The 20,386-nt window shown below is 41.6% G+C and overlaps 1 protein-coding gene across 3 annotated transcripts in view; it reads right to left on the reverse strand.

The window, feature by feature from the left end:
- Nucleotides 1–20,386, reverse strand: part of HHAT (hedgehog acyltransferase) — a 148,345-nt gene that overhangs the window by 16,249 nt on the left and 111,710 nt on the right. Inside the window, exon 12 of one of the 3 annotated variants that reach the window (XM_074537127.1) lies at nucleotides 14,618–15,357. The exons of the other annotated variants lie outside the window; for them this stretch is intronic. Within the exon in view, the coding sequence (XP_074393228.1) occupies nucleotides 15,338–15,357 (20 nt within the window). The 3' untranslated portion in view covers nucleotides 14,618–15,337. Of the gene's footprint in view, nucleotides 1–14,617; nucleotides 15,358–20,386 lie in introns of those variants that run through there. 3 annotated transcript variants of the gene reach the window in all.

Below are 20,386 nucleotides of genomic sequence, written 5' to 3' on the forward strand. Positions count from 1 at the left end.
TTCATCTCACAAGATATATCTTGACAATTCTTCTAGACTGTCAAAGCAAGTAAATGCTGACTCTATCTCCTAGCTTCTCCTGTCCTCATCTCACAACCTTTCATCAGCAATATTGTTACTTAAAAAAGAAGTATGAGACAGATCTTGTGTATCTGACTGCACTGCAGGAGCCAGCTTCAGTGAGAGACAGAGCAGCAATGCTTATCCCAGTGAAAAAGAAGACACCTTTGCATTAGTGCCATTTTTAACAAGGAATTGACCTTTCTAAATGTGGCATAAGTCAAACAAATTGAGAAATGACTAGTTCATGGCAATCCCTTTTATAGACAATACAGTGGATTTTTCATGTACTGTTGCCACAGAAGACTACTGGCGGCTCGAGAAGCACAAACCCCAAAGCACTGAAAGGATTTTCTAACACTGCTTTAGTGTCAGAAGTTTCTGCTTTGTGACCACTTCTTGCTCATCGCTCTGTTCTTACTGAGCTCCACTCACAAACCCCAAAGAATGTGGTGTCCCAGCAGGGCTGTGGAAAAGCACATCATGGGGAGGAATGAATGTGAGTTGCTACTGACTGACATCAGGCACAGGAGCCAAAATCTACTCCCAGTTCCACTACTGACTTACTACTTCTCCCCATCCCTTTGTTTCCCTCTGCTATTTGTAAAGCAACCGGAATCACAAAATTCTTCAAATGTTTAGGTCAAAAGTACAACAGTGGACAACAAGAGGATACACACATCTGTTACCATATTTTGCTGCTAAGAAACCTGGCAATCTACTGTAACCTTAAAGTGACCAAAGCAGATTCAAATGAAGATAGGAGAAGAAACCATGCTCACTTGCTCTTTCTTCAGGAGTAACAATTTTTGACAAACCAGATTTATAAGGACAGCTTATAAACCTGGCACACTTTTGTGTGTCACACTTTTGGCACACTTTTCAGCAATTTTGTCTAATGCTGCTAAGTGCAAGAGATGTTTTACTGAAATAAAGACAGGTGCTATTTAATTTTTTTTTTCAGAAACAGCATCATGATGTAAAATTTGCATTATCAGGTTAATTTTGCAAATTTAATGTTTAATGCATCATTAAACAGGTTAGCTCACACAGTGATGTGCACGGAGCTTCATGATAGTGTCACCATCAGGCTCATTGGAAAGGATGCCTGAGAAACAACAGAATCATCTTGCTGCCACTAGAAAAGGGTTTTAACTGTGGTCGCTGTGATTGGGACAGCATTTATGTTCAGCACAAAGCAGAAAGATGGCATCAGATGCCCTAGCAAAGCTCTGTGTCCCTTATGACTAAGCTGCACACCAGTATAAAAAGGTTCAATCCCTGTTTCACATAGTTGTGCTGGTAAAAGCTACAAGTGTATACATGACATTATATGGTGTTTCAGCCCAAGGAAGAGTTTTACTGAAATGGTACAAGGCATGGATTTATGGGAGGTGTCCTGGTGGTACAGTCTGTGGGCATTCCTGCACTTGCAAAGGTGCCCTTACCTAGGTATGGCCCCAAACACACCAAGTGAGGGCACAGAACCAAACCTCAGCTGGGTTCTGGCAGAAATCCCTTCATGGTTTTACCCTCTTTGAAAAGTGGTCCTCCAAAGGAATCCCAGACCACTCCAGACATTCTTCAGGAAGCCATTAGTCCTTGAGAAACTTGGCATCTTCAGGTTACTTTGCATCACTCAGGGATTACCTCTCCTAAGTGCGTGGACCAGAGCTTAATTACTCACATAATTAAATACAACAGCTCTCCCTCTAACCAGGGCCTCTGCCCCTTACACCAAGGGCAGCCAACAGTAATGTCCCCCAGGAAGCAGTGTCATGCTGATATCAAGTAAAAATTAACTTTGGGCTCCTTTAGACTTTTTTCTTTGCTTGCTTTGTTTTGCAGCATGACCCAGAATAGAAGGAAGGCATTGAACTGTTTATGGGTAAAAGACACAACTGCCACCACACAAGCTGAAGCAGCTCAATAGCTGAAAACAGCAACTTCCTGCAGAGAGGTGATGTGACAGAACTTGGACTCATTTTTGGAGTCAAGCAACAGATCTTCAGGCCAGCACACAGCAGCAAGTGTATTGAAAGCAGGCTGTGTAAAATTCAGCATGCAGCTCACCCAAATTAGCTTTTTGTGAGACAGCCTCACAGCTTGGAGAAGGTTTCTTAAAAACAACACCTTGATGGTGCTTTTCAAGGCTATGAAAGTGTCTGTAAAAGAAACAAGGCTGACTGCAGTAAATAGAAGGTTTAACATATCTAGGATAGGCTCCTACTAAAAGTTTCATATGACATAATAAGTCTCAGATTTAAATCCTTTGGTCTTTGTAGAAAATGAGCTTACCTGACAAAAGAAGACTCAGACATTTAAATCTGGTACTGACTAAATAGAGGGGATTTGCTACCAATTTTCAAGGAAATATGACTGGGTTGCCAGGGTGTGATGCTCTTTGTTGTACAGTGGCAACCACTCCCAGCAAGCTGAGCACTCAGTAATTGGAGGGACTTGGCATGAAAGTAAGGGAAATACTGATGCCTACCTCATCTTGAAAATACACTACTTGCTTGCAAGAGTCATTTCAGGACTTCACACTTCTGAGTACATGACAGGACCTTCTCTCACAATCCTCTCCTGCCCCACCCTGCAAACTATCCCCCACACCATTCCATCTGAGAAAAGGAGTTCATTCAATATTTTAGTAAATAGCAACAATTGAGTTCTAAAATTATGTATCTCTCTAGTAAAACAGCTGGAGTAGAGTACAGGAAAATAAACAACTTTTTGTCTACTTCAGTGAAAAAAGGACACGATTTTGCATAGATCAAAATACTTCTGTCAAATTAATTTGTTTAACAAATAACGGTCAGACTTCTGGAAAGTGTTAGATCTCCTAACCTTCTTGAAGAGCATTTAGAAAATAAAAGGTGACATCTGTGTCTGCTCTGAATCTGCAAATTTCACTTGAACCAATTTTGCTGTAATTTCTCCATCTACTTGACTTTCTCACTGAAGCATTTGGTTACCTTTCAGCTACAAATTTACCTAACTTCAGAATCATTCTGTGAATGAAAATCATCTCATCCTTTTAACACTCTCCTGCTCTTCTCCACAACCTGCCAAGCTCTCCTGCATGCTCTTTTACCATTAACTCTTACTCTCATGAACAAAGTGCACCACCAAGCACAGGATGTGAGCAGAGCAGCAATCTGTGCCTCCCAGGCAAAGATTTCTTCTTCCCCAAAACCAGAGAGAGAGCAGGACAAAGCCAGAGTCACCTTTACAGTGCAGTGGTGTCTGCTCCAGGCTGCATCTCTGCCTAGACCACAGTGCATCACCTGCAAGCACTGACAAGAAGACAGAAGGATGCAAAGAAGTCACAGCATTCACCAGCATTAAGGCTTTGTCCTTCATCCTGACACAGTTTCAGATCAGACTCTGTAAATAACTTAAATAACATTTACATATCAAAAGAACACAACAGTCCTTGCTAACTTCAGCAGGAATTTCTGAGTAAGAAAAGAATGGTCAATTCCCACATGACAAAAAGCCAAATGCTGACAGAGGCAATTGTTCTTCACCTCTGAGGCACAAATCTGAAGTGCTCCCCATACTTCCCTTCTCCTTTTCCTCATCTCCAACTGAATGTCAAGCCTTGCCTCTAGCCTTTGAAAGAAGCCTGCCAACCTGGCAGTATGTACTCCAACCCCACACCTGGAGGTGCCTGAAGGGTTTTGTCTGAGTGGTTTCTCTAGCAATTGGCCTGAGGGAAAGGAGAAAGAAAAACTTTAAAAAACCCCAAAAAGCAAATAAACAATTAATGGTCTTGTAATAAGAAATGTGAGGTGGTCCTAACCATACTAATACATCAATTCAATTTTTTTAAAGGCTTATTATAATACAGAAATGTTAATATTATTCTTCAGTTTTCTAATATCACTGTTGGAAAAAAAATAAGAGTGTGCAGTCTTATTTCAGCATGAGTAAGTGCTTAGGGTTGAAATGTATAGAAATATTTAGGTTAAACATATTCTTTCAAAGTTATTCTGCCTATCAGTTCTTATTCACTGTTTTTTACTAATAGGTGGGAAAACTGCTCACTGGAGCTCATCCCACTGGAGTAGATTTGAAAGACACCAGATTTCTAAAAGGTCTGGGAACTTTTCTTCATATGGCAAAAGGGAAGGCTGTCCCAGAATGCCTAAGCAGGACTCACACAGCCAGTGAGATGTGTTCGATGTCCCCACTCCTTGACTTTCCTGGCTATTTAGGCATCACGTGCACTCAGGGTTTTGCCTCAGTATGTTTCAGGTGCTTGAGGTACTTCTTATTTGGAATAGAAGTACCAAAAGTAATTCTCCAATAACCAAAATCTGCAGCCTCTTTGGAATTTTCTTTATCGCATGAATCAGTCACTGATTAGGAAACAGCAGTGGAGAAGATTGGATAGCCTTGAAAAACCAAGCACACACAATACTGTGAACCCAGCTTTCCCCTCATTCTGCATGCAAAGCACACAATCCAGCTGAAAACAACAGAGAGCCTCACATCTACTTCTCCTACGTGCTCTTGGAACTGCCATTAAAACCTAATTTTTACCCTCTGATCTTTCCAATCTTCCTTCCACTTTAGAAGATCTCTGGAGGTGGCAGGAGCAATCACCATCAGACTCTCTTAAATGAGCAGCTCCAGGCTTTTGAGGTTTTGCTGAACACAGAAAGACATGGACACAAACAGCCCTGGAAACACAGAACTAAAAGATGGCTCACAGTAAAGGAAAAGGTAAATTCTTTTCCTTTACTGTGTAAAGGAAAAGTAAATTCTTTTCAGGAATTATCAGGAAATTGTATACAAAGCAACTTCTACCCAGGATTGTTTCCCACTAATTAACATGACAGCAATACTGTAACAGTCAAAATGTAAACTGTATTTTCTGTTTCAGAGAAAAAGAGGTGCTCTCTGTTAGTTTTGTGAATTCAGGTAGGCATTAGTTCAGCCCCCACCCTGGAGGCAGAGTCCTCAGGCTGGCACATGGCATGCCAGAGCTGAGCAAGGAAGAGGAGTCCTTCCAGTTTCACACTAGGAGGATTTTTTCCTCCATGTGATTTTACATGGTAACTCCAGATTGTTCATCAGTCACCCAGTGACCTTTCCAAAATCCTCTTTAATACTTAATTCTGCATTTTATAATTTTAAGCCAAGTCCATGCAGCAGGAGACCATGTGTGAAGAAGATAAAACAGAAAGCTTAACAAAAACCAGCCTCCTATGTCCACAACTCTTAACCCAAAAGATTCAAGACAATAAATGCCCAGCACTTAAATACAGCTCCAACATCAAAGCACTTTACAGACCCCACATATGCTGCAATAAAAGACTTGGGGAATATAAAATGTTCCTCTGTCAGGATGACCTGTCAGTAATTCTGGAGTAAGTACTCCATGTCAAGAGACTTGCAGCAGCTTCCCTGAGGTCTGCTCCTTTTCTCACCAATATCCCTGTAAAAATCTTTCAGACTCTGTACCTAATTGAGCAATTTTTGTGTGCAGAAGCATCATGTGGATGTGGAAGGAGCATCCAGATGGACAATGAACATGTTTGACATGGAAATCCATTGGCAGAAAGCAGCCAGAGAATCTTACTGGGATTTGCTTCCATGAAGGATCTTAGAAAGCAGAAAGAGGAGGTGCAGGCACAAGGAGTAACAGAGAGGAGAACTTACACAGAGCAGTGAAGGAAGGAGACTCAGAGGAGGAAGAGTTCAGACTTCAGACTGGAGATGCCAATGGAGCAAAACCAATGGACACCAGCACTTGCTGATGAAATATACACTCCAACATTCAAGAATCATTCCTTTTAGCAGTTGCATCCACGATTGCATGGAGATGAAGGAATTAATTTTGAATTAATTTTTACCATGTAAATGATGTTTTAATGCATTTTGCCTTTAAAACAAATTCCTTTAAAATTTAATAAGAACCACTGGTGAATTTATTGAATAACTGATATTTTTGGTATTTTGTTGAAGTAATTTATATAAGAAATACTGCATTAGTGAACCATGCTGTAAAGTTTAATAAGTTAAAAGGGGATGATTTCATACGAAGGTAGGAATGGAATAAGCAAGAGCTGTAGCTGCGGATGTCAATTAAAGTTCTAGAATAATGCAGTAAATAATGTGATAGAAGTATCTAAGTGAATTCATGCTCTGTGCAAAGTGTTTTTCAAGTATTTTTAATTTTGATAATGAAAATGAGGAAGTTTTATCCTAACTAATTTTCAGATTCTATTTTCTCAGAAAATGTACAGGAAGATATTTTTTAAAAGTAGCCAAAAGCTAGAAACACAATGTGAATCTAAAATTGGTGTCCATCTTCCTCTTACTTACAAAGTACCTATAGTGTGGGCACTACAATGTAGTAGGCCACGTTTCATGCAAGGAAAGGCTGGGAGAACTGGGATTGTTCAGCCTGGAGAAGAGCAAGCTTTGGGATGACCTAACTGTGGCCTTCCAGCACCTGAAGGGAGCCTGCAGGAAAGGAGAGTATGAGGAGGCTGATAGAGAGTGACAGGACAAGGGGGGATGGTTTACACAGAAGGAGGGCAGTGCAGGTTGGACAGCTGACAGAAATTCCTCCCTCTAAGGGTGCTGAGGCTCTGGCACAGGTTGCCCAGAGAAGCTGTGGATGGATCCCTGGAGCTGTTCCAGGCCAGGCTGGATGGAGCTCTGAGCAGCCCGGCCTAGTGGGAGGAGCCCATGCCCATGGCACAGGGTTGAAGCTACATGGCTTTTTAGGTCTCTTCCAACCCAAACCATTCAATTATTCTTTGAAAGGAAAACTGGCAGAGATGTAAAGCTCTCATCACTAAAGGACTCAGTATGGGCCAGACTTTCTGAAGGTCTTAAATATCCAAAGGTAATGACAACTCTTCTGGGCTATTGGAAATCCCCTTAAGTCATCTACTGTCACACTTTACAACAACAACAATAATCATCATCATCATCATCATCTGTTTTCTTTTTGTAATTGCTCAATTTTTCTTACAAAAACAGCTGAAGCTTTTTCACAAAATCATTTCAGAGAAGTTCTTTTTGAGTGATGATGTGCAAATATGACAAAAGAGAACCTATTTATCCCATCCATCTTCTAGGAGGTGATACATGATATTCACTTATGCAGAGAAACTTCCTGTTCAGCTTGTTTAAACCCCATGATAATATTTTGATTAAACAGTCCAAGAATTGAAAGATAGTGCTCAGACATCCATAACTTCCAAGAACACAGCTTTAAGATATTTTTAATCAAACCTAGTTAAGACTATTTGCTTCAACAATGAGTAGAGCTCTGCAATCAATGCTTACTGCACATGTTTCTTTGACCAAACTCATACAATTTAATGAAGTCTCTGCAAGTTCAGTTAAAAATCTGAATCCTAGCATTTAATTTCGAAAATTGTGATTTACCATGTCAGACAGAAAGTCTGAAGCAAATCTGGAGAATTCTGTTTATAATAAATGGAACCAACCAATAAGCATTACTGCAACCAGTAAATTCTGTGACTGGAATGTCAAACTTCGTAGAACACTGGTAGTTAAATTGCCTCACTGAAGAGAAATTACATGGATTTGAAAGGATTATAAAAGGATGAAATATCCCAGCTGTCCTCGTTCTCTTAAGGCACTTTCATTAAAGTATTTTCTGGAGGCAGGGTTGTCCTGATGCTTAATTTCACAGACACTTTAGAGCCATGTATAAGAGTAAAGCTTTTATAGAACGAAAATTTTGAAGTATGGCAGCAAATACAGAAAGTCAGTATCAGAATTTTTTTTTTCTTTTTCAGGCATCAAATCAAAGGGTTACTTGTCTTGAGGCTGATTCCTTACAAATCTGTTGTGTAAATAGAATAATAGATTTTTATCTTGTTTGAGGAGCAAGGTACTGTACTGATCAAAAGTTATTATGCACTTGCAATGTTAAGGTTTTTATTAATTTAATTCATCTATTTAAACTGTGAGTTTCATTAACACCATTAGAAATGAACTACCAGAAAACCAGTGGGAGCAAAAGTGAGAGAGGTGCATTCTCTGGGCAAAACTGTATTGTGAATTTCAATCAGATAAAGGAGCAGAAAGAAAAAGAAGTAGCTGGATCAAGAATTTTTCTTTCTTTTTTTTCTCATGAGCTTGTGCAAAAGCTCATTACCAACTAGCAGCTATTTTTGTAGGGAATAAACCAGGGATGCTCTCCAGTTCTTAAAGGAAAACTCTACCTGACACTAATCAGTATTACTGGAATGAGATCTCATCACAAACAGGAGTGGAAAGAATAAGGCAGAGCTGCTTTCTCATCAGTGGACTCCAAATCAGCTGCTGCATCCAATCTGTCATAATACCAGATTCACTCAAGTGTGTGCACGTGTACACACACACCTGCAACAGGAGATTTTCTTCTAAACCTGAAAGCTAAACACATTCTGCTATGTGAGAACATTTGACCATGTTTACTGATTTTAAAACATGCCTGGCAAACCTGAAAAGTGAAATAGTCTTGCTCTCCTTCTATTTTAAAGGAAGAACTGTAACAAATGCTTTGTATAGTCATTACTAGATTAAGAAAAAAATATTTTCAAGCACTCTACAGCAGGGTGAAGTGGTAAGGTGAGAGACAGAATAAAAGAGATCTTTTATTGTATTAACCACGTTCATTTCATATTCAAGGGGATTTTAATAGATGCCAATCCAAGAGAAATAACTTCAATTACTTTAATTACTTTTCTTTCAAAACTTTGTATGAAAATGACAAACAGGAATTATGAAACTTATTTCCATATACTTGCCTCTTAGTACTCAATGAGTGTAGGTTTTTCTCTCTCTCTACATTTTTTTTCCCTTTCAGTTTCGTTTGTTTATTAAACCTGCAGCATGGAACATATTGTCCTGGAAAGCACTATCATTCTTCTACATCACTGTCAGTAATACTGTATTCTGGTAAAACCAACAGGTTATACAGTGAACTGGCAACTCATTCTCCAGCTATGGCTCTTGTTCACCTGCTGGCTAGTTAATGAATTAGTGCATATATACATTTTCTAGAGAATTCCTGCTTTTAACTAAAACATTTCTTAACATCAAAAAATCCAAGATCAAAGCAAGAAGACAATAATCAAGGAATTTTTTCCCCTCATGGCTTTTCCTCTCTGCATCTTTATATTTTCAGTCTTTTCTGTGATGATGATGATACAAAACTTTTTTATATTTAAATATACCAAGTTTTGATTATAACCCAGAGAAATGGTTCTCATTATTTAAAAAATATACCATGTGGGGCTTTTTAAAAAAATATCCTGCTTCTGAATATCCTGCCTGTGTGCTTGTGGGATGAACAAGCCAAGGAAGCTGTTCAATAACCTTTGCCAAGACATTCTAACAAGAATGGCAGCAGCCAGCATAGTGCTGTTGCCGTCACACACCAAAAGTGCTTCTGCTTCACCGAAAAAAATAAAATTAGTGACAGTTTTCATTGTGCTGCTTTCTGGTAAGAGAAAACTGCACTTTGATGCCAGTTAGCACCGTGATGCTGTTGAGTGTGATGATTCATCAAAGGGGCCTGGAGGGCAGCTGAAGGCTTTAGCAGAACCATCAGACTGATTTTTGTCCCCTGTATTCACTACTGAGTGATCACAGCTCCTCTGCTTTTGAAAGTCTGGCCAGCTTTGCAGCAGCCCCGAGTTCTTTGTTTCTCTGACAGCCTGACTCCTCCATGAGCATCCTGCTCTCCACAGGACAGCTCTGGCTGCTGCTGTGTCACCTGAGGCCGCCTGCATCCAGCCACGCTGCCGAACGCTCTGATGGACAGACTGATGGACAGACACTGCTCCTGGTCCTGCCTTGCACAGGCACCAGATGCCAGACTGACCAGGTCACCCCTTGGTTCTCGGCATTTTGAAGCTATTATTAAACTGACACGGCACTGGGAGATGGGGACAGCAGCTGCCTCTGAGGAGCATTACCACTTCCTCTTTTAATTAAATATTTGTATGCAGACAGCAACAGAAGAGCACATCTGTCTGCCAGACAATTAGCAAAGTGAGGATAACAAGATGTAAGAATCGGAGAGTGCAGTGAGCTTCAGCCCTGCTGAAATCCTTCCTCTTCAGATAATTGTTTAATGCCCTAAGCAGGTAAGAATTCATCCAGCAATTTGAGTCAGAGCTGGAGGCACAGAGTGGAAACACTCACCAGCCACACACAAAATTTCCAAGCATGAGATAGTAAGAAACCAATTACAAACAAATATATTTATAGTACACTATATACCTAGAAGTGGAACAATGTCTAATCTTGCATCTTCTAAAGAGCTACTCACAACTGGTACATTTTGGTACAGACTGAATACAATCAGGAGGAAACCACTGCATTGGTTGCCAATGGCTGACAAGGCAAAGATTGCTGAAGAACTGCAGTTGGAGGAGAACTGCAGGTCACCTGCTGGGTTTCTGCAGTCTACTGTCTCCATCCAGGACTTCTGATTCTTTGCAATCCTGACTGAACTTCTCTCCCTTTAAAGAATTTGATGCTGAGCCTACAGGATGAAACATTCAAACTCAACATGTGAAAATATGTTGCACTAGGAGATCAATGAAATGTCCTGGTATTCTACACAAGGTATTTAGTTACTAGTAATGAGCTGAGAACTTTCCTCACCCTAAATATACTCTCACACTGGGGCTGCAACTTTAGACAGGGAGAGCCAAATTCATACAAACTTTCTGTGTGTGGTCTCTCATTTTAAAAAATCCCAATGAAAGAAAACCTTTTACCATTTCCTACATCAGTAGTAAAAGAGCAATCCCTGCCCACAAATGTTTGTTTTGAAATGCAAGCTAAGATTTTATTTTTCAATTCAAAAATTTCAAATGTAAATGAAGATTAAATCCAAGGCAAACACACCTCCCTAGACCCTATCTGACAGGTCAGGAAAACTAACTGCTTTTTGACTAGTTTTAACCCACATTATGACAGAGATTTTTTTGGAGATTCAACACCTCCCTGAGACAAGAAAACCACTTCCTGTCCTGCTCTGGCTTCCAAGAAAGAATCTTCTGGATAAGAACAAGTCCAGTACAGGACACTGGCCAATAATTTCCATTTGAAGTGAAAGAATGCCCGCTGCCTCTCAGGAGGAAGGGAATTCCAAGCTGTTACCTCCTAACTGCTACAAACCTTGCTGCTTGCATCCAGGTCAAAGCATCTGCCATTGCTCTGAAGTGCCCCCAAGCAGCCAAGCAGCTGGTGTTCTCCAAAGCAGAGACAGTGAAGTGTTGCCAGTGTCCCATCTGATTGATCATGGAGCTCTTTCACTGCTGCTCCTCACTGACTCCTCTGGCACTGCAGCCCCAGCAGAGAAGTAAACGTGACAAGCACTTAGAAACAACCTGTCAGCACTCTCCTGGAATTAGCAGACTGCCATGAAGAAATGCTCTCAAGTTTCTAAAGATGAAGTAAAAAGTGCCTCTTCAAAGAACTAAACAGTTCAAATGCAAAAATTTCATTACTGCTTAGTGATGCTCACATTAGGTAAGCATGAACTGAGAAAGGCCTTCAATATGCAGCTGTGCCCTTGCTACTCCATGCCCCAGCAGAAGCTTGGGAGTGAATATTGCTCATAAAGGGCTAAAGATCCCTCAAGTTCTTTTACATGTCTTTAGCAGCAAAAAGAGATTTTAAAATGGGTGTAGAGTGTTTTAGCTTTACCAGGCCTTTGATATTTACACACCTTTAGACTCTAGGACTGTATTTTCAGTGGGGACAACACTTAGAACTTGCTCCCACAAGCTGCAGTGCAGTGACAAAAACAGAGGAACAAGGCAATGCCCAGCCCCAGTGCACTGCACAGACTGCCAGCATGAGCAATCCCCTGTGTGCACACTGAAGGGAGCTCTGAGGAGCAGGTGGGTTCATCAGCACACCAGGGAGTCACTGATGCAGCCCATTGTTAAAGTACAGGCCCAGCGCTGCCATCCACAAGCGGGGGACGCGTGCGCGATCAATGCGCTCATCGCCCCGAGCTTCTCTCATCCCTGTCTGGAAGATTCACTTTGATCACCTTAACAGAAGAGCTGACCTTAAGAGGAAACAAGAACAGAAACTGCTAAGAGAGACAGCCAGAGGCACAGCAAAGCTTCCTGTGCAGCAGTGTTACTCACAGCCAGCTGCTTATGATGAGCATCCGCACTCTCATCAGCCTGTAAGTCAGCAGCACCTGCTCCCCCTCCATCGTCTTCCTGGAGGACACGCACGCAGCAGGACCATGCTCAGCAGCCCTCCCCAGCACCCAGCTGTTTGTGGCAGGACCTACCCACAGGATATGCCTTGCCTGTCAGCCTCCTGTCCTGCTGAACACAAGCCTGCCTTGTACTACTGCCTGCACCGTGCATTCGGCATGGAATCCGAATTCCCTGGAGCGTCACGTCTGAACAGAAACAGATTCCAGCAGAATTAGCAAAGGAAAATTGGAGGATACTACAGCAACTTCTAGTTTTCAAGGATTTAGCAGGCAATACTCTGATCTCTGTGTAGTCCTGAATCATTGTTTATGTTTAAGCGAATGTCAGTGGATATGCATCCACAGAAGCCACGTATGACTGCTATTTAGCCCAAATTTCTCTTACTTTGTAATTTCAAGACTCTGTGATTTTAAGACTCTCTAAACTATTGTACCTGGTGTTCAGCTGAAGAAAATGAGAATACCTTAAGGACCCCAGGTAGGATTTTCACACAGTAATAATTCATGTGCATACTACAAATCTTAGGGAGTGTACTACTCCATACATCAGTGGCTGCCATTCCTAGAGATGTGAAAAGCCTTAATAGATAAGACATTTCCTGTACTTTCTACCTCCAGTGATTAACCATCCATCCAGCAAAGTTACAATAAACCTAATGTCCTGTTGCTTATTAATTATCAGCTCAACAAGCCATTTAAGCAGGGAAGAACTGCACAGCAAGCTGTTTCCTGCCATCCTGCATATTTGCTGTAACAAATGGCACATTGAACAAACCAGGCAGGATTTCTGAATGAGCATTGTTTGAAATACATCCCTGCATCTAATTTAGGCATATTTATTCTGGCACTTTCATCATAGGAAGCAGGATTGTCTAAGGAAGTCATTTGAGGTGACTGAAAGAAACACTCCCACACTGGTACAGCCTTCCCCAAAGTAATTCCCCTTCGCTGGGAGCTGAGCCCCCAATATCAAAGAAAGTAATTTTGCCTTTTAAAGGGAACTGACTCCAGTGGATGTTGCTGAATTTCATAGTGGAAATACTTATCTTGCAATTCTGTTAACCAATTTAGTATTTGCCTACCTACTTTGGAGACCAGTGTTTGAGGTGACATCACTGAAAACCACAAAAATTTCTCTCATTTTCCCATTACCCAACCTTGTAATTTTAAGCACAGTATACTACAAACTAGATATCTACCCTTCTGACCTATGAACAGAATCAGATACTCGTGTATCTTGACCCAGACTACACCTGCTCAACTTTAAATTGCTCTCAAATACCTACTGCCCTCTTAATTCTGTTTCAAAGTTGCCCAGCAGAATTTGAGTATTTCAAAGAGGAAAACCAGAACATGCAATCCATGTCTTCTTTCTGGCTCTGCAACACAGACCAATAACTTGTTGTTTCCTCCTCTGTGAAATTAAAGATAAGATTTTTCCATTTCACTATATATTGCAATTATTTCTGCACCAGCTAGAAGTTTTGTGTCCTTGATGTAGAACTGATGGGGCTTTGAGCAACCTCTGGTCTAGTGGAAAGTGTCCCTGCCCATGGCAAAAGGGTTGGAACTAGATGGTCATTATGTCCCTTCCAACCCAAACCATTCTATGATTCTATGAAATGTAAGATATAAACATCAAACTACAGTAAATCCCATATATGCTGTGGTCCATACAAACTGCTCTTCCTGGAACATTTCCAAATTTACCATGATTCCCATTCACTTTTGAGAGCTCTAATCTGGTTTTTTGGAGCACCTCTCAAGAGGAAAGAATGGCAATGAACACTGGTAATGTGAACCATGAAGAGCTGACCTCACTGTCATTCTCATTTTTATTCGAGCACATTGGCATTTTGATTTACCCTGTTTGCAATATCAGTCTGTAGATCAGCCCTGAAATTTCCTTTTCTATCCAAAAAGGCTGAATGTGTGATATCAGGCACGCAACAGCTCCCTTGCTGTTCCAGCAAGAGCTTCCTAACTTCTCATTTCTAGGGATTAGAGAATTTATATTCTCCAGCACAGAGAATTCCTTGGATACCAGTAGGAATTGAAGAAAACTAAAATCAGGTCTTTTTTCCCTCTACTTCATTAAGTACAGTGGGAATTAAACACTGGGAACCACACACCAAGGACAACACAACAGAGGTTTTCCTCCTTTCACAGATGTAGTCTTTGCTTGATGAGCTCTCTACTGAGCATGAGAACAAGCTAAGTAGATCAGAATCGACTTTTAATTAAACTCAACAGCTTTTCTTGATTCATGTAGGACTTCAAGAACAGACATCTGGCACAAGCTTTGTATGTTAGCATGTCATGTTTACTTATTTCTTTCCTTTGAATTCACATAGATACACACATATGGATGTGTCATGACAATTTTGTTACAACCCCATTTATTTATTTAGTGCATTTGCTTCCCATCATTCTTTATTGCTGCTTAAAGTACTTCATCTCAAGGAGAACCTTATTAGAACCCAACAATATAACATATGGTCTCATTTGCTGCACTGTACACAGGCTACTTGGACAAAAGAGCAAAGCCATTACAAGATACAAAAAGCACAGGTTCAGAAGGTGAATTTTGTTATGCATGTTTGAGAATCCACGTGGGGATTTTTTCTACACAGCCTTTCCAGAGTATTTTCTTCAGCTGTATATTCCAGAGTATTTTCTTCAGTATTTTTCTGATTGCAGCTTGTGCCATAACTTTAAAAGGCATTTTCTTAGATGCAACCAAAGCCAAGGGATGAATACAGGTTAGTTTCCATTCTACATGTGGCAATAATAGGCCTTGATGTTCTGTATGAGAACATTTTCTATCAGTTTTACATAAAGTTCCCTGTAGTTAAGGGACCACAAGAAGGGCACTGGGGGAGCAAAGCCCTTCCCACTCTAAGAGAAGATTATGTTATTCTCACTAGAAGAACCTGAATATACATAATTCTGTGGAACCTGAAGAGATGTATCCCAGAGTCCTAGGGAACTGGCTGCTGTCACCAAGCCACTCTCCAGGGTATCTGGGAAGTCATGGAATCAGGTGAAGTCCCTGGTGACTGGAAAAAGGGAAACAGAGATTTAAAAAGATAGAAAAGAGGAACCTGGGAACTAGTGACCTGTCTGTGCCTGGGAAGATCCTGAAACAAATCCTCTGAGAAGCTCTGCTGAGGCACAAGGAGGACAGGGAGTGATTTGAGTCAGCCAGCACAGCTTTACCAAGGGCAGGCACTGCCTGACCAGCCCAGTGGCCTTCCGTGGTGGAGTGACTATGGCAGTGGTCAGGGGAAGAGTTATAAATTCATTTATCTATTTCATTTTATCATGAAATGACCAAATTAAAAAAAAACCCAAACCATTTTTGGAAAAGCAAAATTTGCAGGTCATAATTGTCCTGAAAAAAAGCCCCAAAACCAAATCCAAAACAAAGAAACCCCACTTCTCTCAAAATAGCACTAAGAATTTAAAAAACAAACAAACAAACAACCAAACAAAAAACACGCACTTAGGAAAGTGAGAACTCAACACTGGCACATAGAAAGGAATGCATTTCCCCCACGGCCTCTGTAAGTCCATTTAAGTGCTCCTGATACGATTCTTTCAACCTTCAACTTTCTATTTTCTTTCTTGAGTTGAAAATCAGCTCAAACACAGAGACAAAATGAAGTCGTAATGTTCAACTTCTAGCTAAAGTTACAGAAAGCAAAATTCCTATCCTGGGCAAACTAGATTTTTAAAAAGCCCCAGGTGCTGGAATTGCATAAGAATCTCAGCTTTTCACCGAAACTAGAGTTTGCATTCAGCCATGATATTTGTTGAAAGCTACCTGAAACACAACTGGACCAAAGCCAATGGCCAAGAAATCAAAATCATGATAGAAAATGCCAATGAAACAAAGCTCTAAAATTATTTTCAAGACATTAACTCCACCACATTAATACCTTGTGCAATCAGATTTTTGGTATTTTGATATTTACATCTGGCAACGTTGAGGAGGAGATCCAAGTGAAACCAGTTTGCAGCTCACTGTAACATGAGATGTCTTACTTTGTGACCAAATTCATTCTTTTGTGACATTTTCCCCTTTAACATTTATTATTATAATTTAACAATCAATGCTTGCTCAATTAAGGAGGGAAGATAGTCAGGGACTGCCTCAGACATTTGAAATAATTCCTGAAATTTTAACATTTATTTTGAATCACCACTCTGAAAGTACAAGGGAGCTACTTTGGAAAGTTAAAACAACAGAAAAATGAGACAATGTTCTTTGGGAATACCAGACTAGTAGGAAAAACACTTAACAACAACAACAGAGGAAGAGGAACTATGTAATTCTGTTTTACATCACATCAGGTTTCCAAGTGAATTTACAATTAACTACAGTTTATTCAAATTTGACTAGTATTGGATTTAAGAAACGATAATGTTCTTTATCACCCTTTAATAAAACTGCATGGCAACAAGAAGTAATGAAGTTAATGACTGACAAAATGAAAATAGTACCAGACCAGCTGATAAACTCCTCTGTACATCATGACACAGCTATTTTCTTCCCAAAGCCTGATTTTGCCCAAATAGACAGATGTGCTGAACGCTGTTGGAAAGCCATTGTCAAATACTATAAAAAAAGATATGAAGTCTGGCTCAGCAGTAGAATTCACACACAAAAATCAGAAGCTGGGGGGGCCAGTGTTTCAGCAGGGTCAGCTGCTACACCTGAGCTGGCAGAGCCAGGCTGGGCCAGCACTCACTGCTTCCTAAGCTGCAGCTCTGCTAAGTGGCATGGCCACCTGCCCACCACTGCCTGCCAAATGTGTGTCACTGCTAATTATAACCAGTTCAAATACAGCAGAGTAAAGAGAAGCAGGGAGCCCATCATTACACAGAAATACTACAAAGCACGGCCTTATTTTACCTACATGAAAGGCAGATTCTTGTCACTCGATAGCAGCGTGAGCAGAATCCCACTAATTTCCACATCCAAAATCCAGTGACTCTCAGCAACAAAACTCCTGTGGCTCCTGCTCTTTCTCTCAGAATAGATTTATTAGTTAGGTGCTACAGTGAGGACTTTTTTTCCTATGAGGTCCTATTTTTTTTTTTTATCAGCTGTATAAATTGGATTCAATACCTTGAATATAGTGTGGCCTTGTTCTTATTTCACCCACTAACTTGCCAAATTCTGTCATAAATGAGTAACTCTGTGAACTCCCCTTATCTGTAGCTTCTGCAGTTTGAGACTCAGAGGATGAAGATACCCAGCCCCTTGTCTAGGAAGACACTCAATGTGCTGCTTACACACTGTCAATACATTTTTAGTAGCTTTTCTACAAAGAAGGAACAATTTCTACAAGGCTCATCTCCTCTCATCTCCTCTGTTAGGCACAGGACTATGCAACAACCCTTATGACCTTGCACTTGTATCTCATGGGCAAGACACAACTGAGATGGGGAAAAAGGACTTCTCAATGAAATGTTTTAAGGGTGATGGCATGCACTACAGTCCTGCAGTACAGTGAGCTTGCATTCTACTGATTCCAAGCACAGAAAGCAGCATTCCTGCCAGTTACTTACAGCAATACAGACCTAAGTATTGAGACACTTGGTGCCACTGCTTTCCCTCAGCTCTTTCCTTTAAAGGACACAAGGGTCACTTGCTTGCCCTGCACCTTCTTCTCTGCCATGATTTCTCTCCTTTCCTCAGCACTTGACTTGATATGAACATCAGGAGTTGTCACTGCCCGCCATAACAGACCTGCATTTAGCTCCTCCTTGTCTCACAACTTCTTACGCTGCTTCAGCCCTTCCAGCACAGTCTGCACAAGCCCAAGATGCAAACCCAAGGTGTACTGGGTGTGTACTGGGCTTGCACAGCCATGTTTTGGGAGCAGGGGGCTACAGGGGTGGCTTCTGTGAGAAGCTTTCCCTGTGTCTAGTGGAGTCAATGCCAGCCAGCCCAAAACAGTGGCTGCACCTCTGGGATCACACAGGTAAGAAGGGGGGAAATCTGCACAACTGCAGCTGACAAAGAGGAGTAAGAATAAGGGAGAACAACAGCCCTGCAGACCCCAAGGTCAGTGCAGAAGGAGGCACAGGAGGTGCTCCCAACACTGGAGCAGTTTTCCCTGCAGGCCATGGAGGGGCCATGGAGGTCCATGTGGGAACAGAGATCCACCTCCATCACATACAGATGCCATGCCAGAGCAAGTGGATGCCCAAAAGAGGCTGTGACCCCATGGGAAGAGCATGCTGGAACAGGTTCTTGAAAGGATCTGAATGATGGAGAGAGAAGCCCATGCTGGAGCAGGTTTGCAGGGGACTTGTGACTCCAAGGGGACACCGGAGGGAACCCACAGGATCCACAGGCTGGAGCAGCCTGTTCCTGAAGGACTGTACCCCCTGTGAGAGACCCAGGCTGGAGCTGTTCACAAAGAACTGTAGCCCATGGGAAGGACTGACACTGGAAAAGTTCATGGAGGACTGTCCCCATGGGAGGGACCCATGCTGGAGCAGAGGAAGGATGTGAGGACTCACCCCTTTGAGGAGGAAGGAGTGCAGAGACAACATGTGAGGAACTGACCACAACCCCCACTCCCTGTCCCCCTGCACTGCTGGGTGGGAGGAGGTAGAAAAATCAAGACTGAAGAACAGACAGATGGGGAGAAGGTGTTTTTAAGATTTATCTCTCATTACCCTATTCTGATTTGTTTAGTAGTAAGTTGAATTAATTTTTCTCCTAGTTGAGTGGGCTTTGCCCATGACTGTAATTGCTGAGTGACCTCTCCTACTCCTAATCTTGACCCACGAGCCTCTTGTTGCATTTTCTTCCCTGTCAGTTGAGGAGGGGAAGCAACAGAGTGGCTTTGGTGGACACCAAGGTCAATCACCATAGTCTACAGCTTGTTTCCTTCCCTAAGACCCTTTCTGTGCAATCAGCCCCAGAAACACACACCAGTGCTGATCAATACCTATCAATGAAACGGGCCATTTCATTAGCCACAGCATTCTGCAGGCAGCCTCTCTCACTGAGTTGGCTGGATGCCACCATGAGCTGCTCTTAAATTCCTCCCCTGTAACTTGATGCATCATTGGCAAACAGCAGAGGAAAAAGACAGGTAGATTGTGTTCACTCCATCATTGATTTTACTGTAAAAAAGAAAGGCAACTTGGGAAATAAAACATTTCTTCAATTTCTCCTTTTTAATATGTGAAATTCAAGTCAAAAGCTAGAAAGTTTTCTAGCAAACAAAGCCATATAACTCACAAAGAGGAGGACAAGCACTGTTGACAACAGGATTCCAGCACCTTTCAATACCACTGTATTGGCTCCAGACCTGACACTGACTCAGCCCACACCATGGCTGTAACACTAGCCAGAAAACCAGGAGTTGAACACATTGTGCCTCTCTGCTTCCACATTTCTAAGCACCAGGTTCAGGAGTCAAAGCCACAACTCACTTAAGGTCTACTGCTGATCTGTCATGTAGATAACTGCCCCAAACAAAAAGTATCAGATAATGAAAAACTGGGGGGCAGGGGAAGCAGTGATTTACAGAACTCAGTTAATGTGCAAAAATGAAGCTGGGCAATGAAACTTTCAAGAGGCTGCCATTGACCAGAATAAATCAGTGGCAGACAGAAGACTGAAGAAACATCTTTTTATATCACACTAATCAGAGGTGACAGGAAATCTGCTTTGGAAAGGAAGCCTGGGACAGGTCACCCTGGGCAGGCACCAGAGAAAGCCTACAGAGGCATCAGCACAGCGCTCTGCTGAGTGTGCATGCAAGGGCAAGCCCAGGAGAGCCCAACAGCACAAACTTCACAGTCTGCTCCAAAGACCCCCAAATCTCCACAGCCCCCCAGGAGCTGCACCCAGTTATGAGCTTGTTCTGTTCCAGTGCTGCCTTGGAGGGGGAGGCCTGGGGTCTGTGGGATCATTACTGCTGGCAAAGAGCCTTTTCAATGAACTGCTGGAGGTTTTTCTGCAGAAGCAAAATCACATCCTTCCACGCTTGGAAATGGCATAAAGAAGAGAATATACAATTTTGTAACAATAACTAAGGAATGAAAGTGGGATTGTGC

This window comes from Zonotrichia albicollis, chromosome 3, assembly GCF_047830755.1.
Source record: "Zonotrichia albicollis isolate bZonAlb1 chromosome 3, bZonAlb1.hap1, whole genome shotgun sequence".
Classification (NCBI taxonomy): domain Eukaryota; kingdom Metazoa; phylum Chordata; class Aves; order Passeriformes; family Passerellidae; genus Zonotrichia; species Zonotrichia albicollis.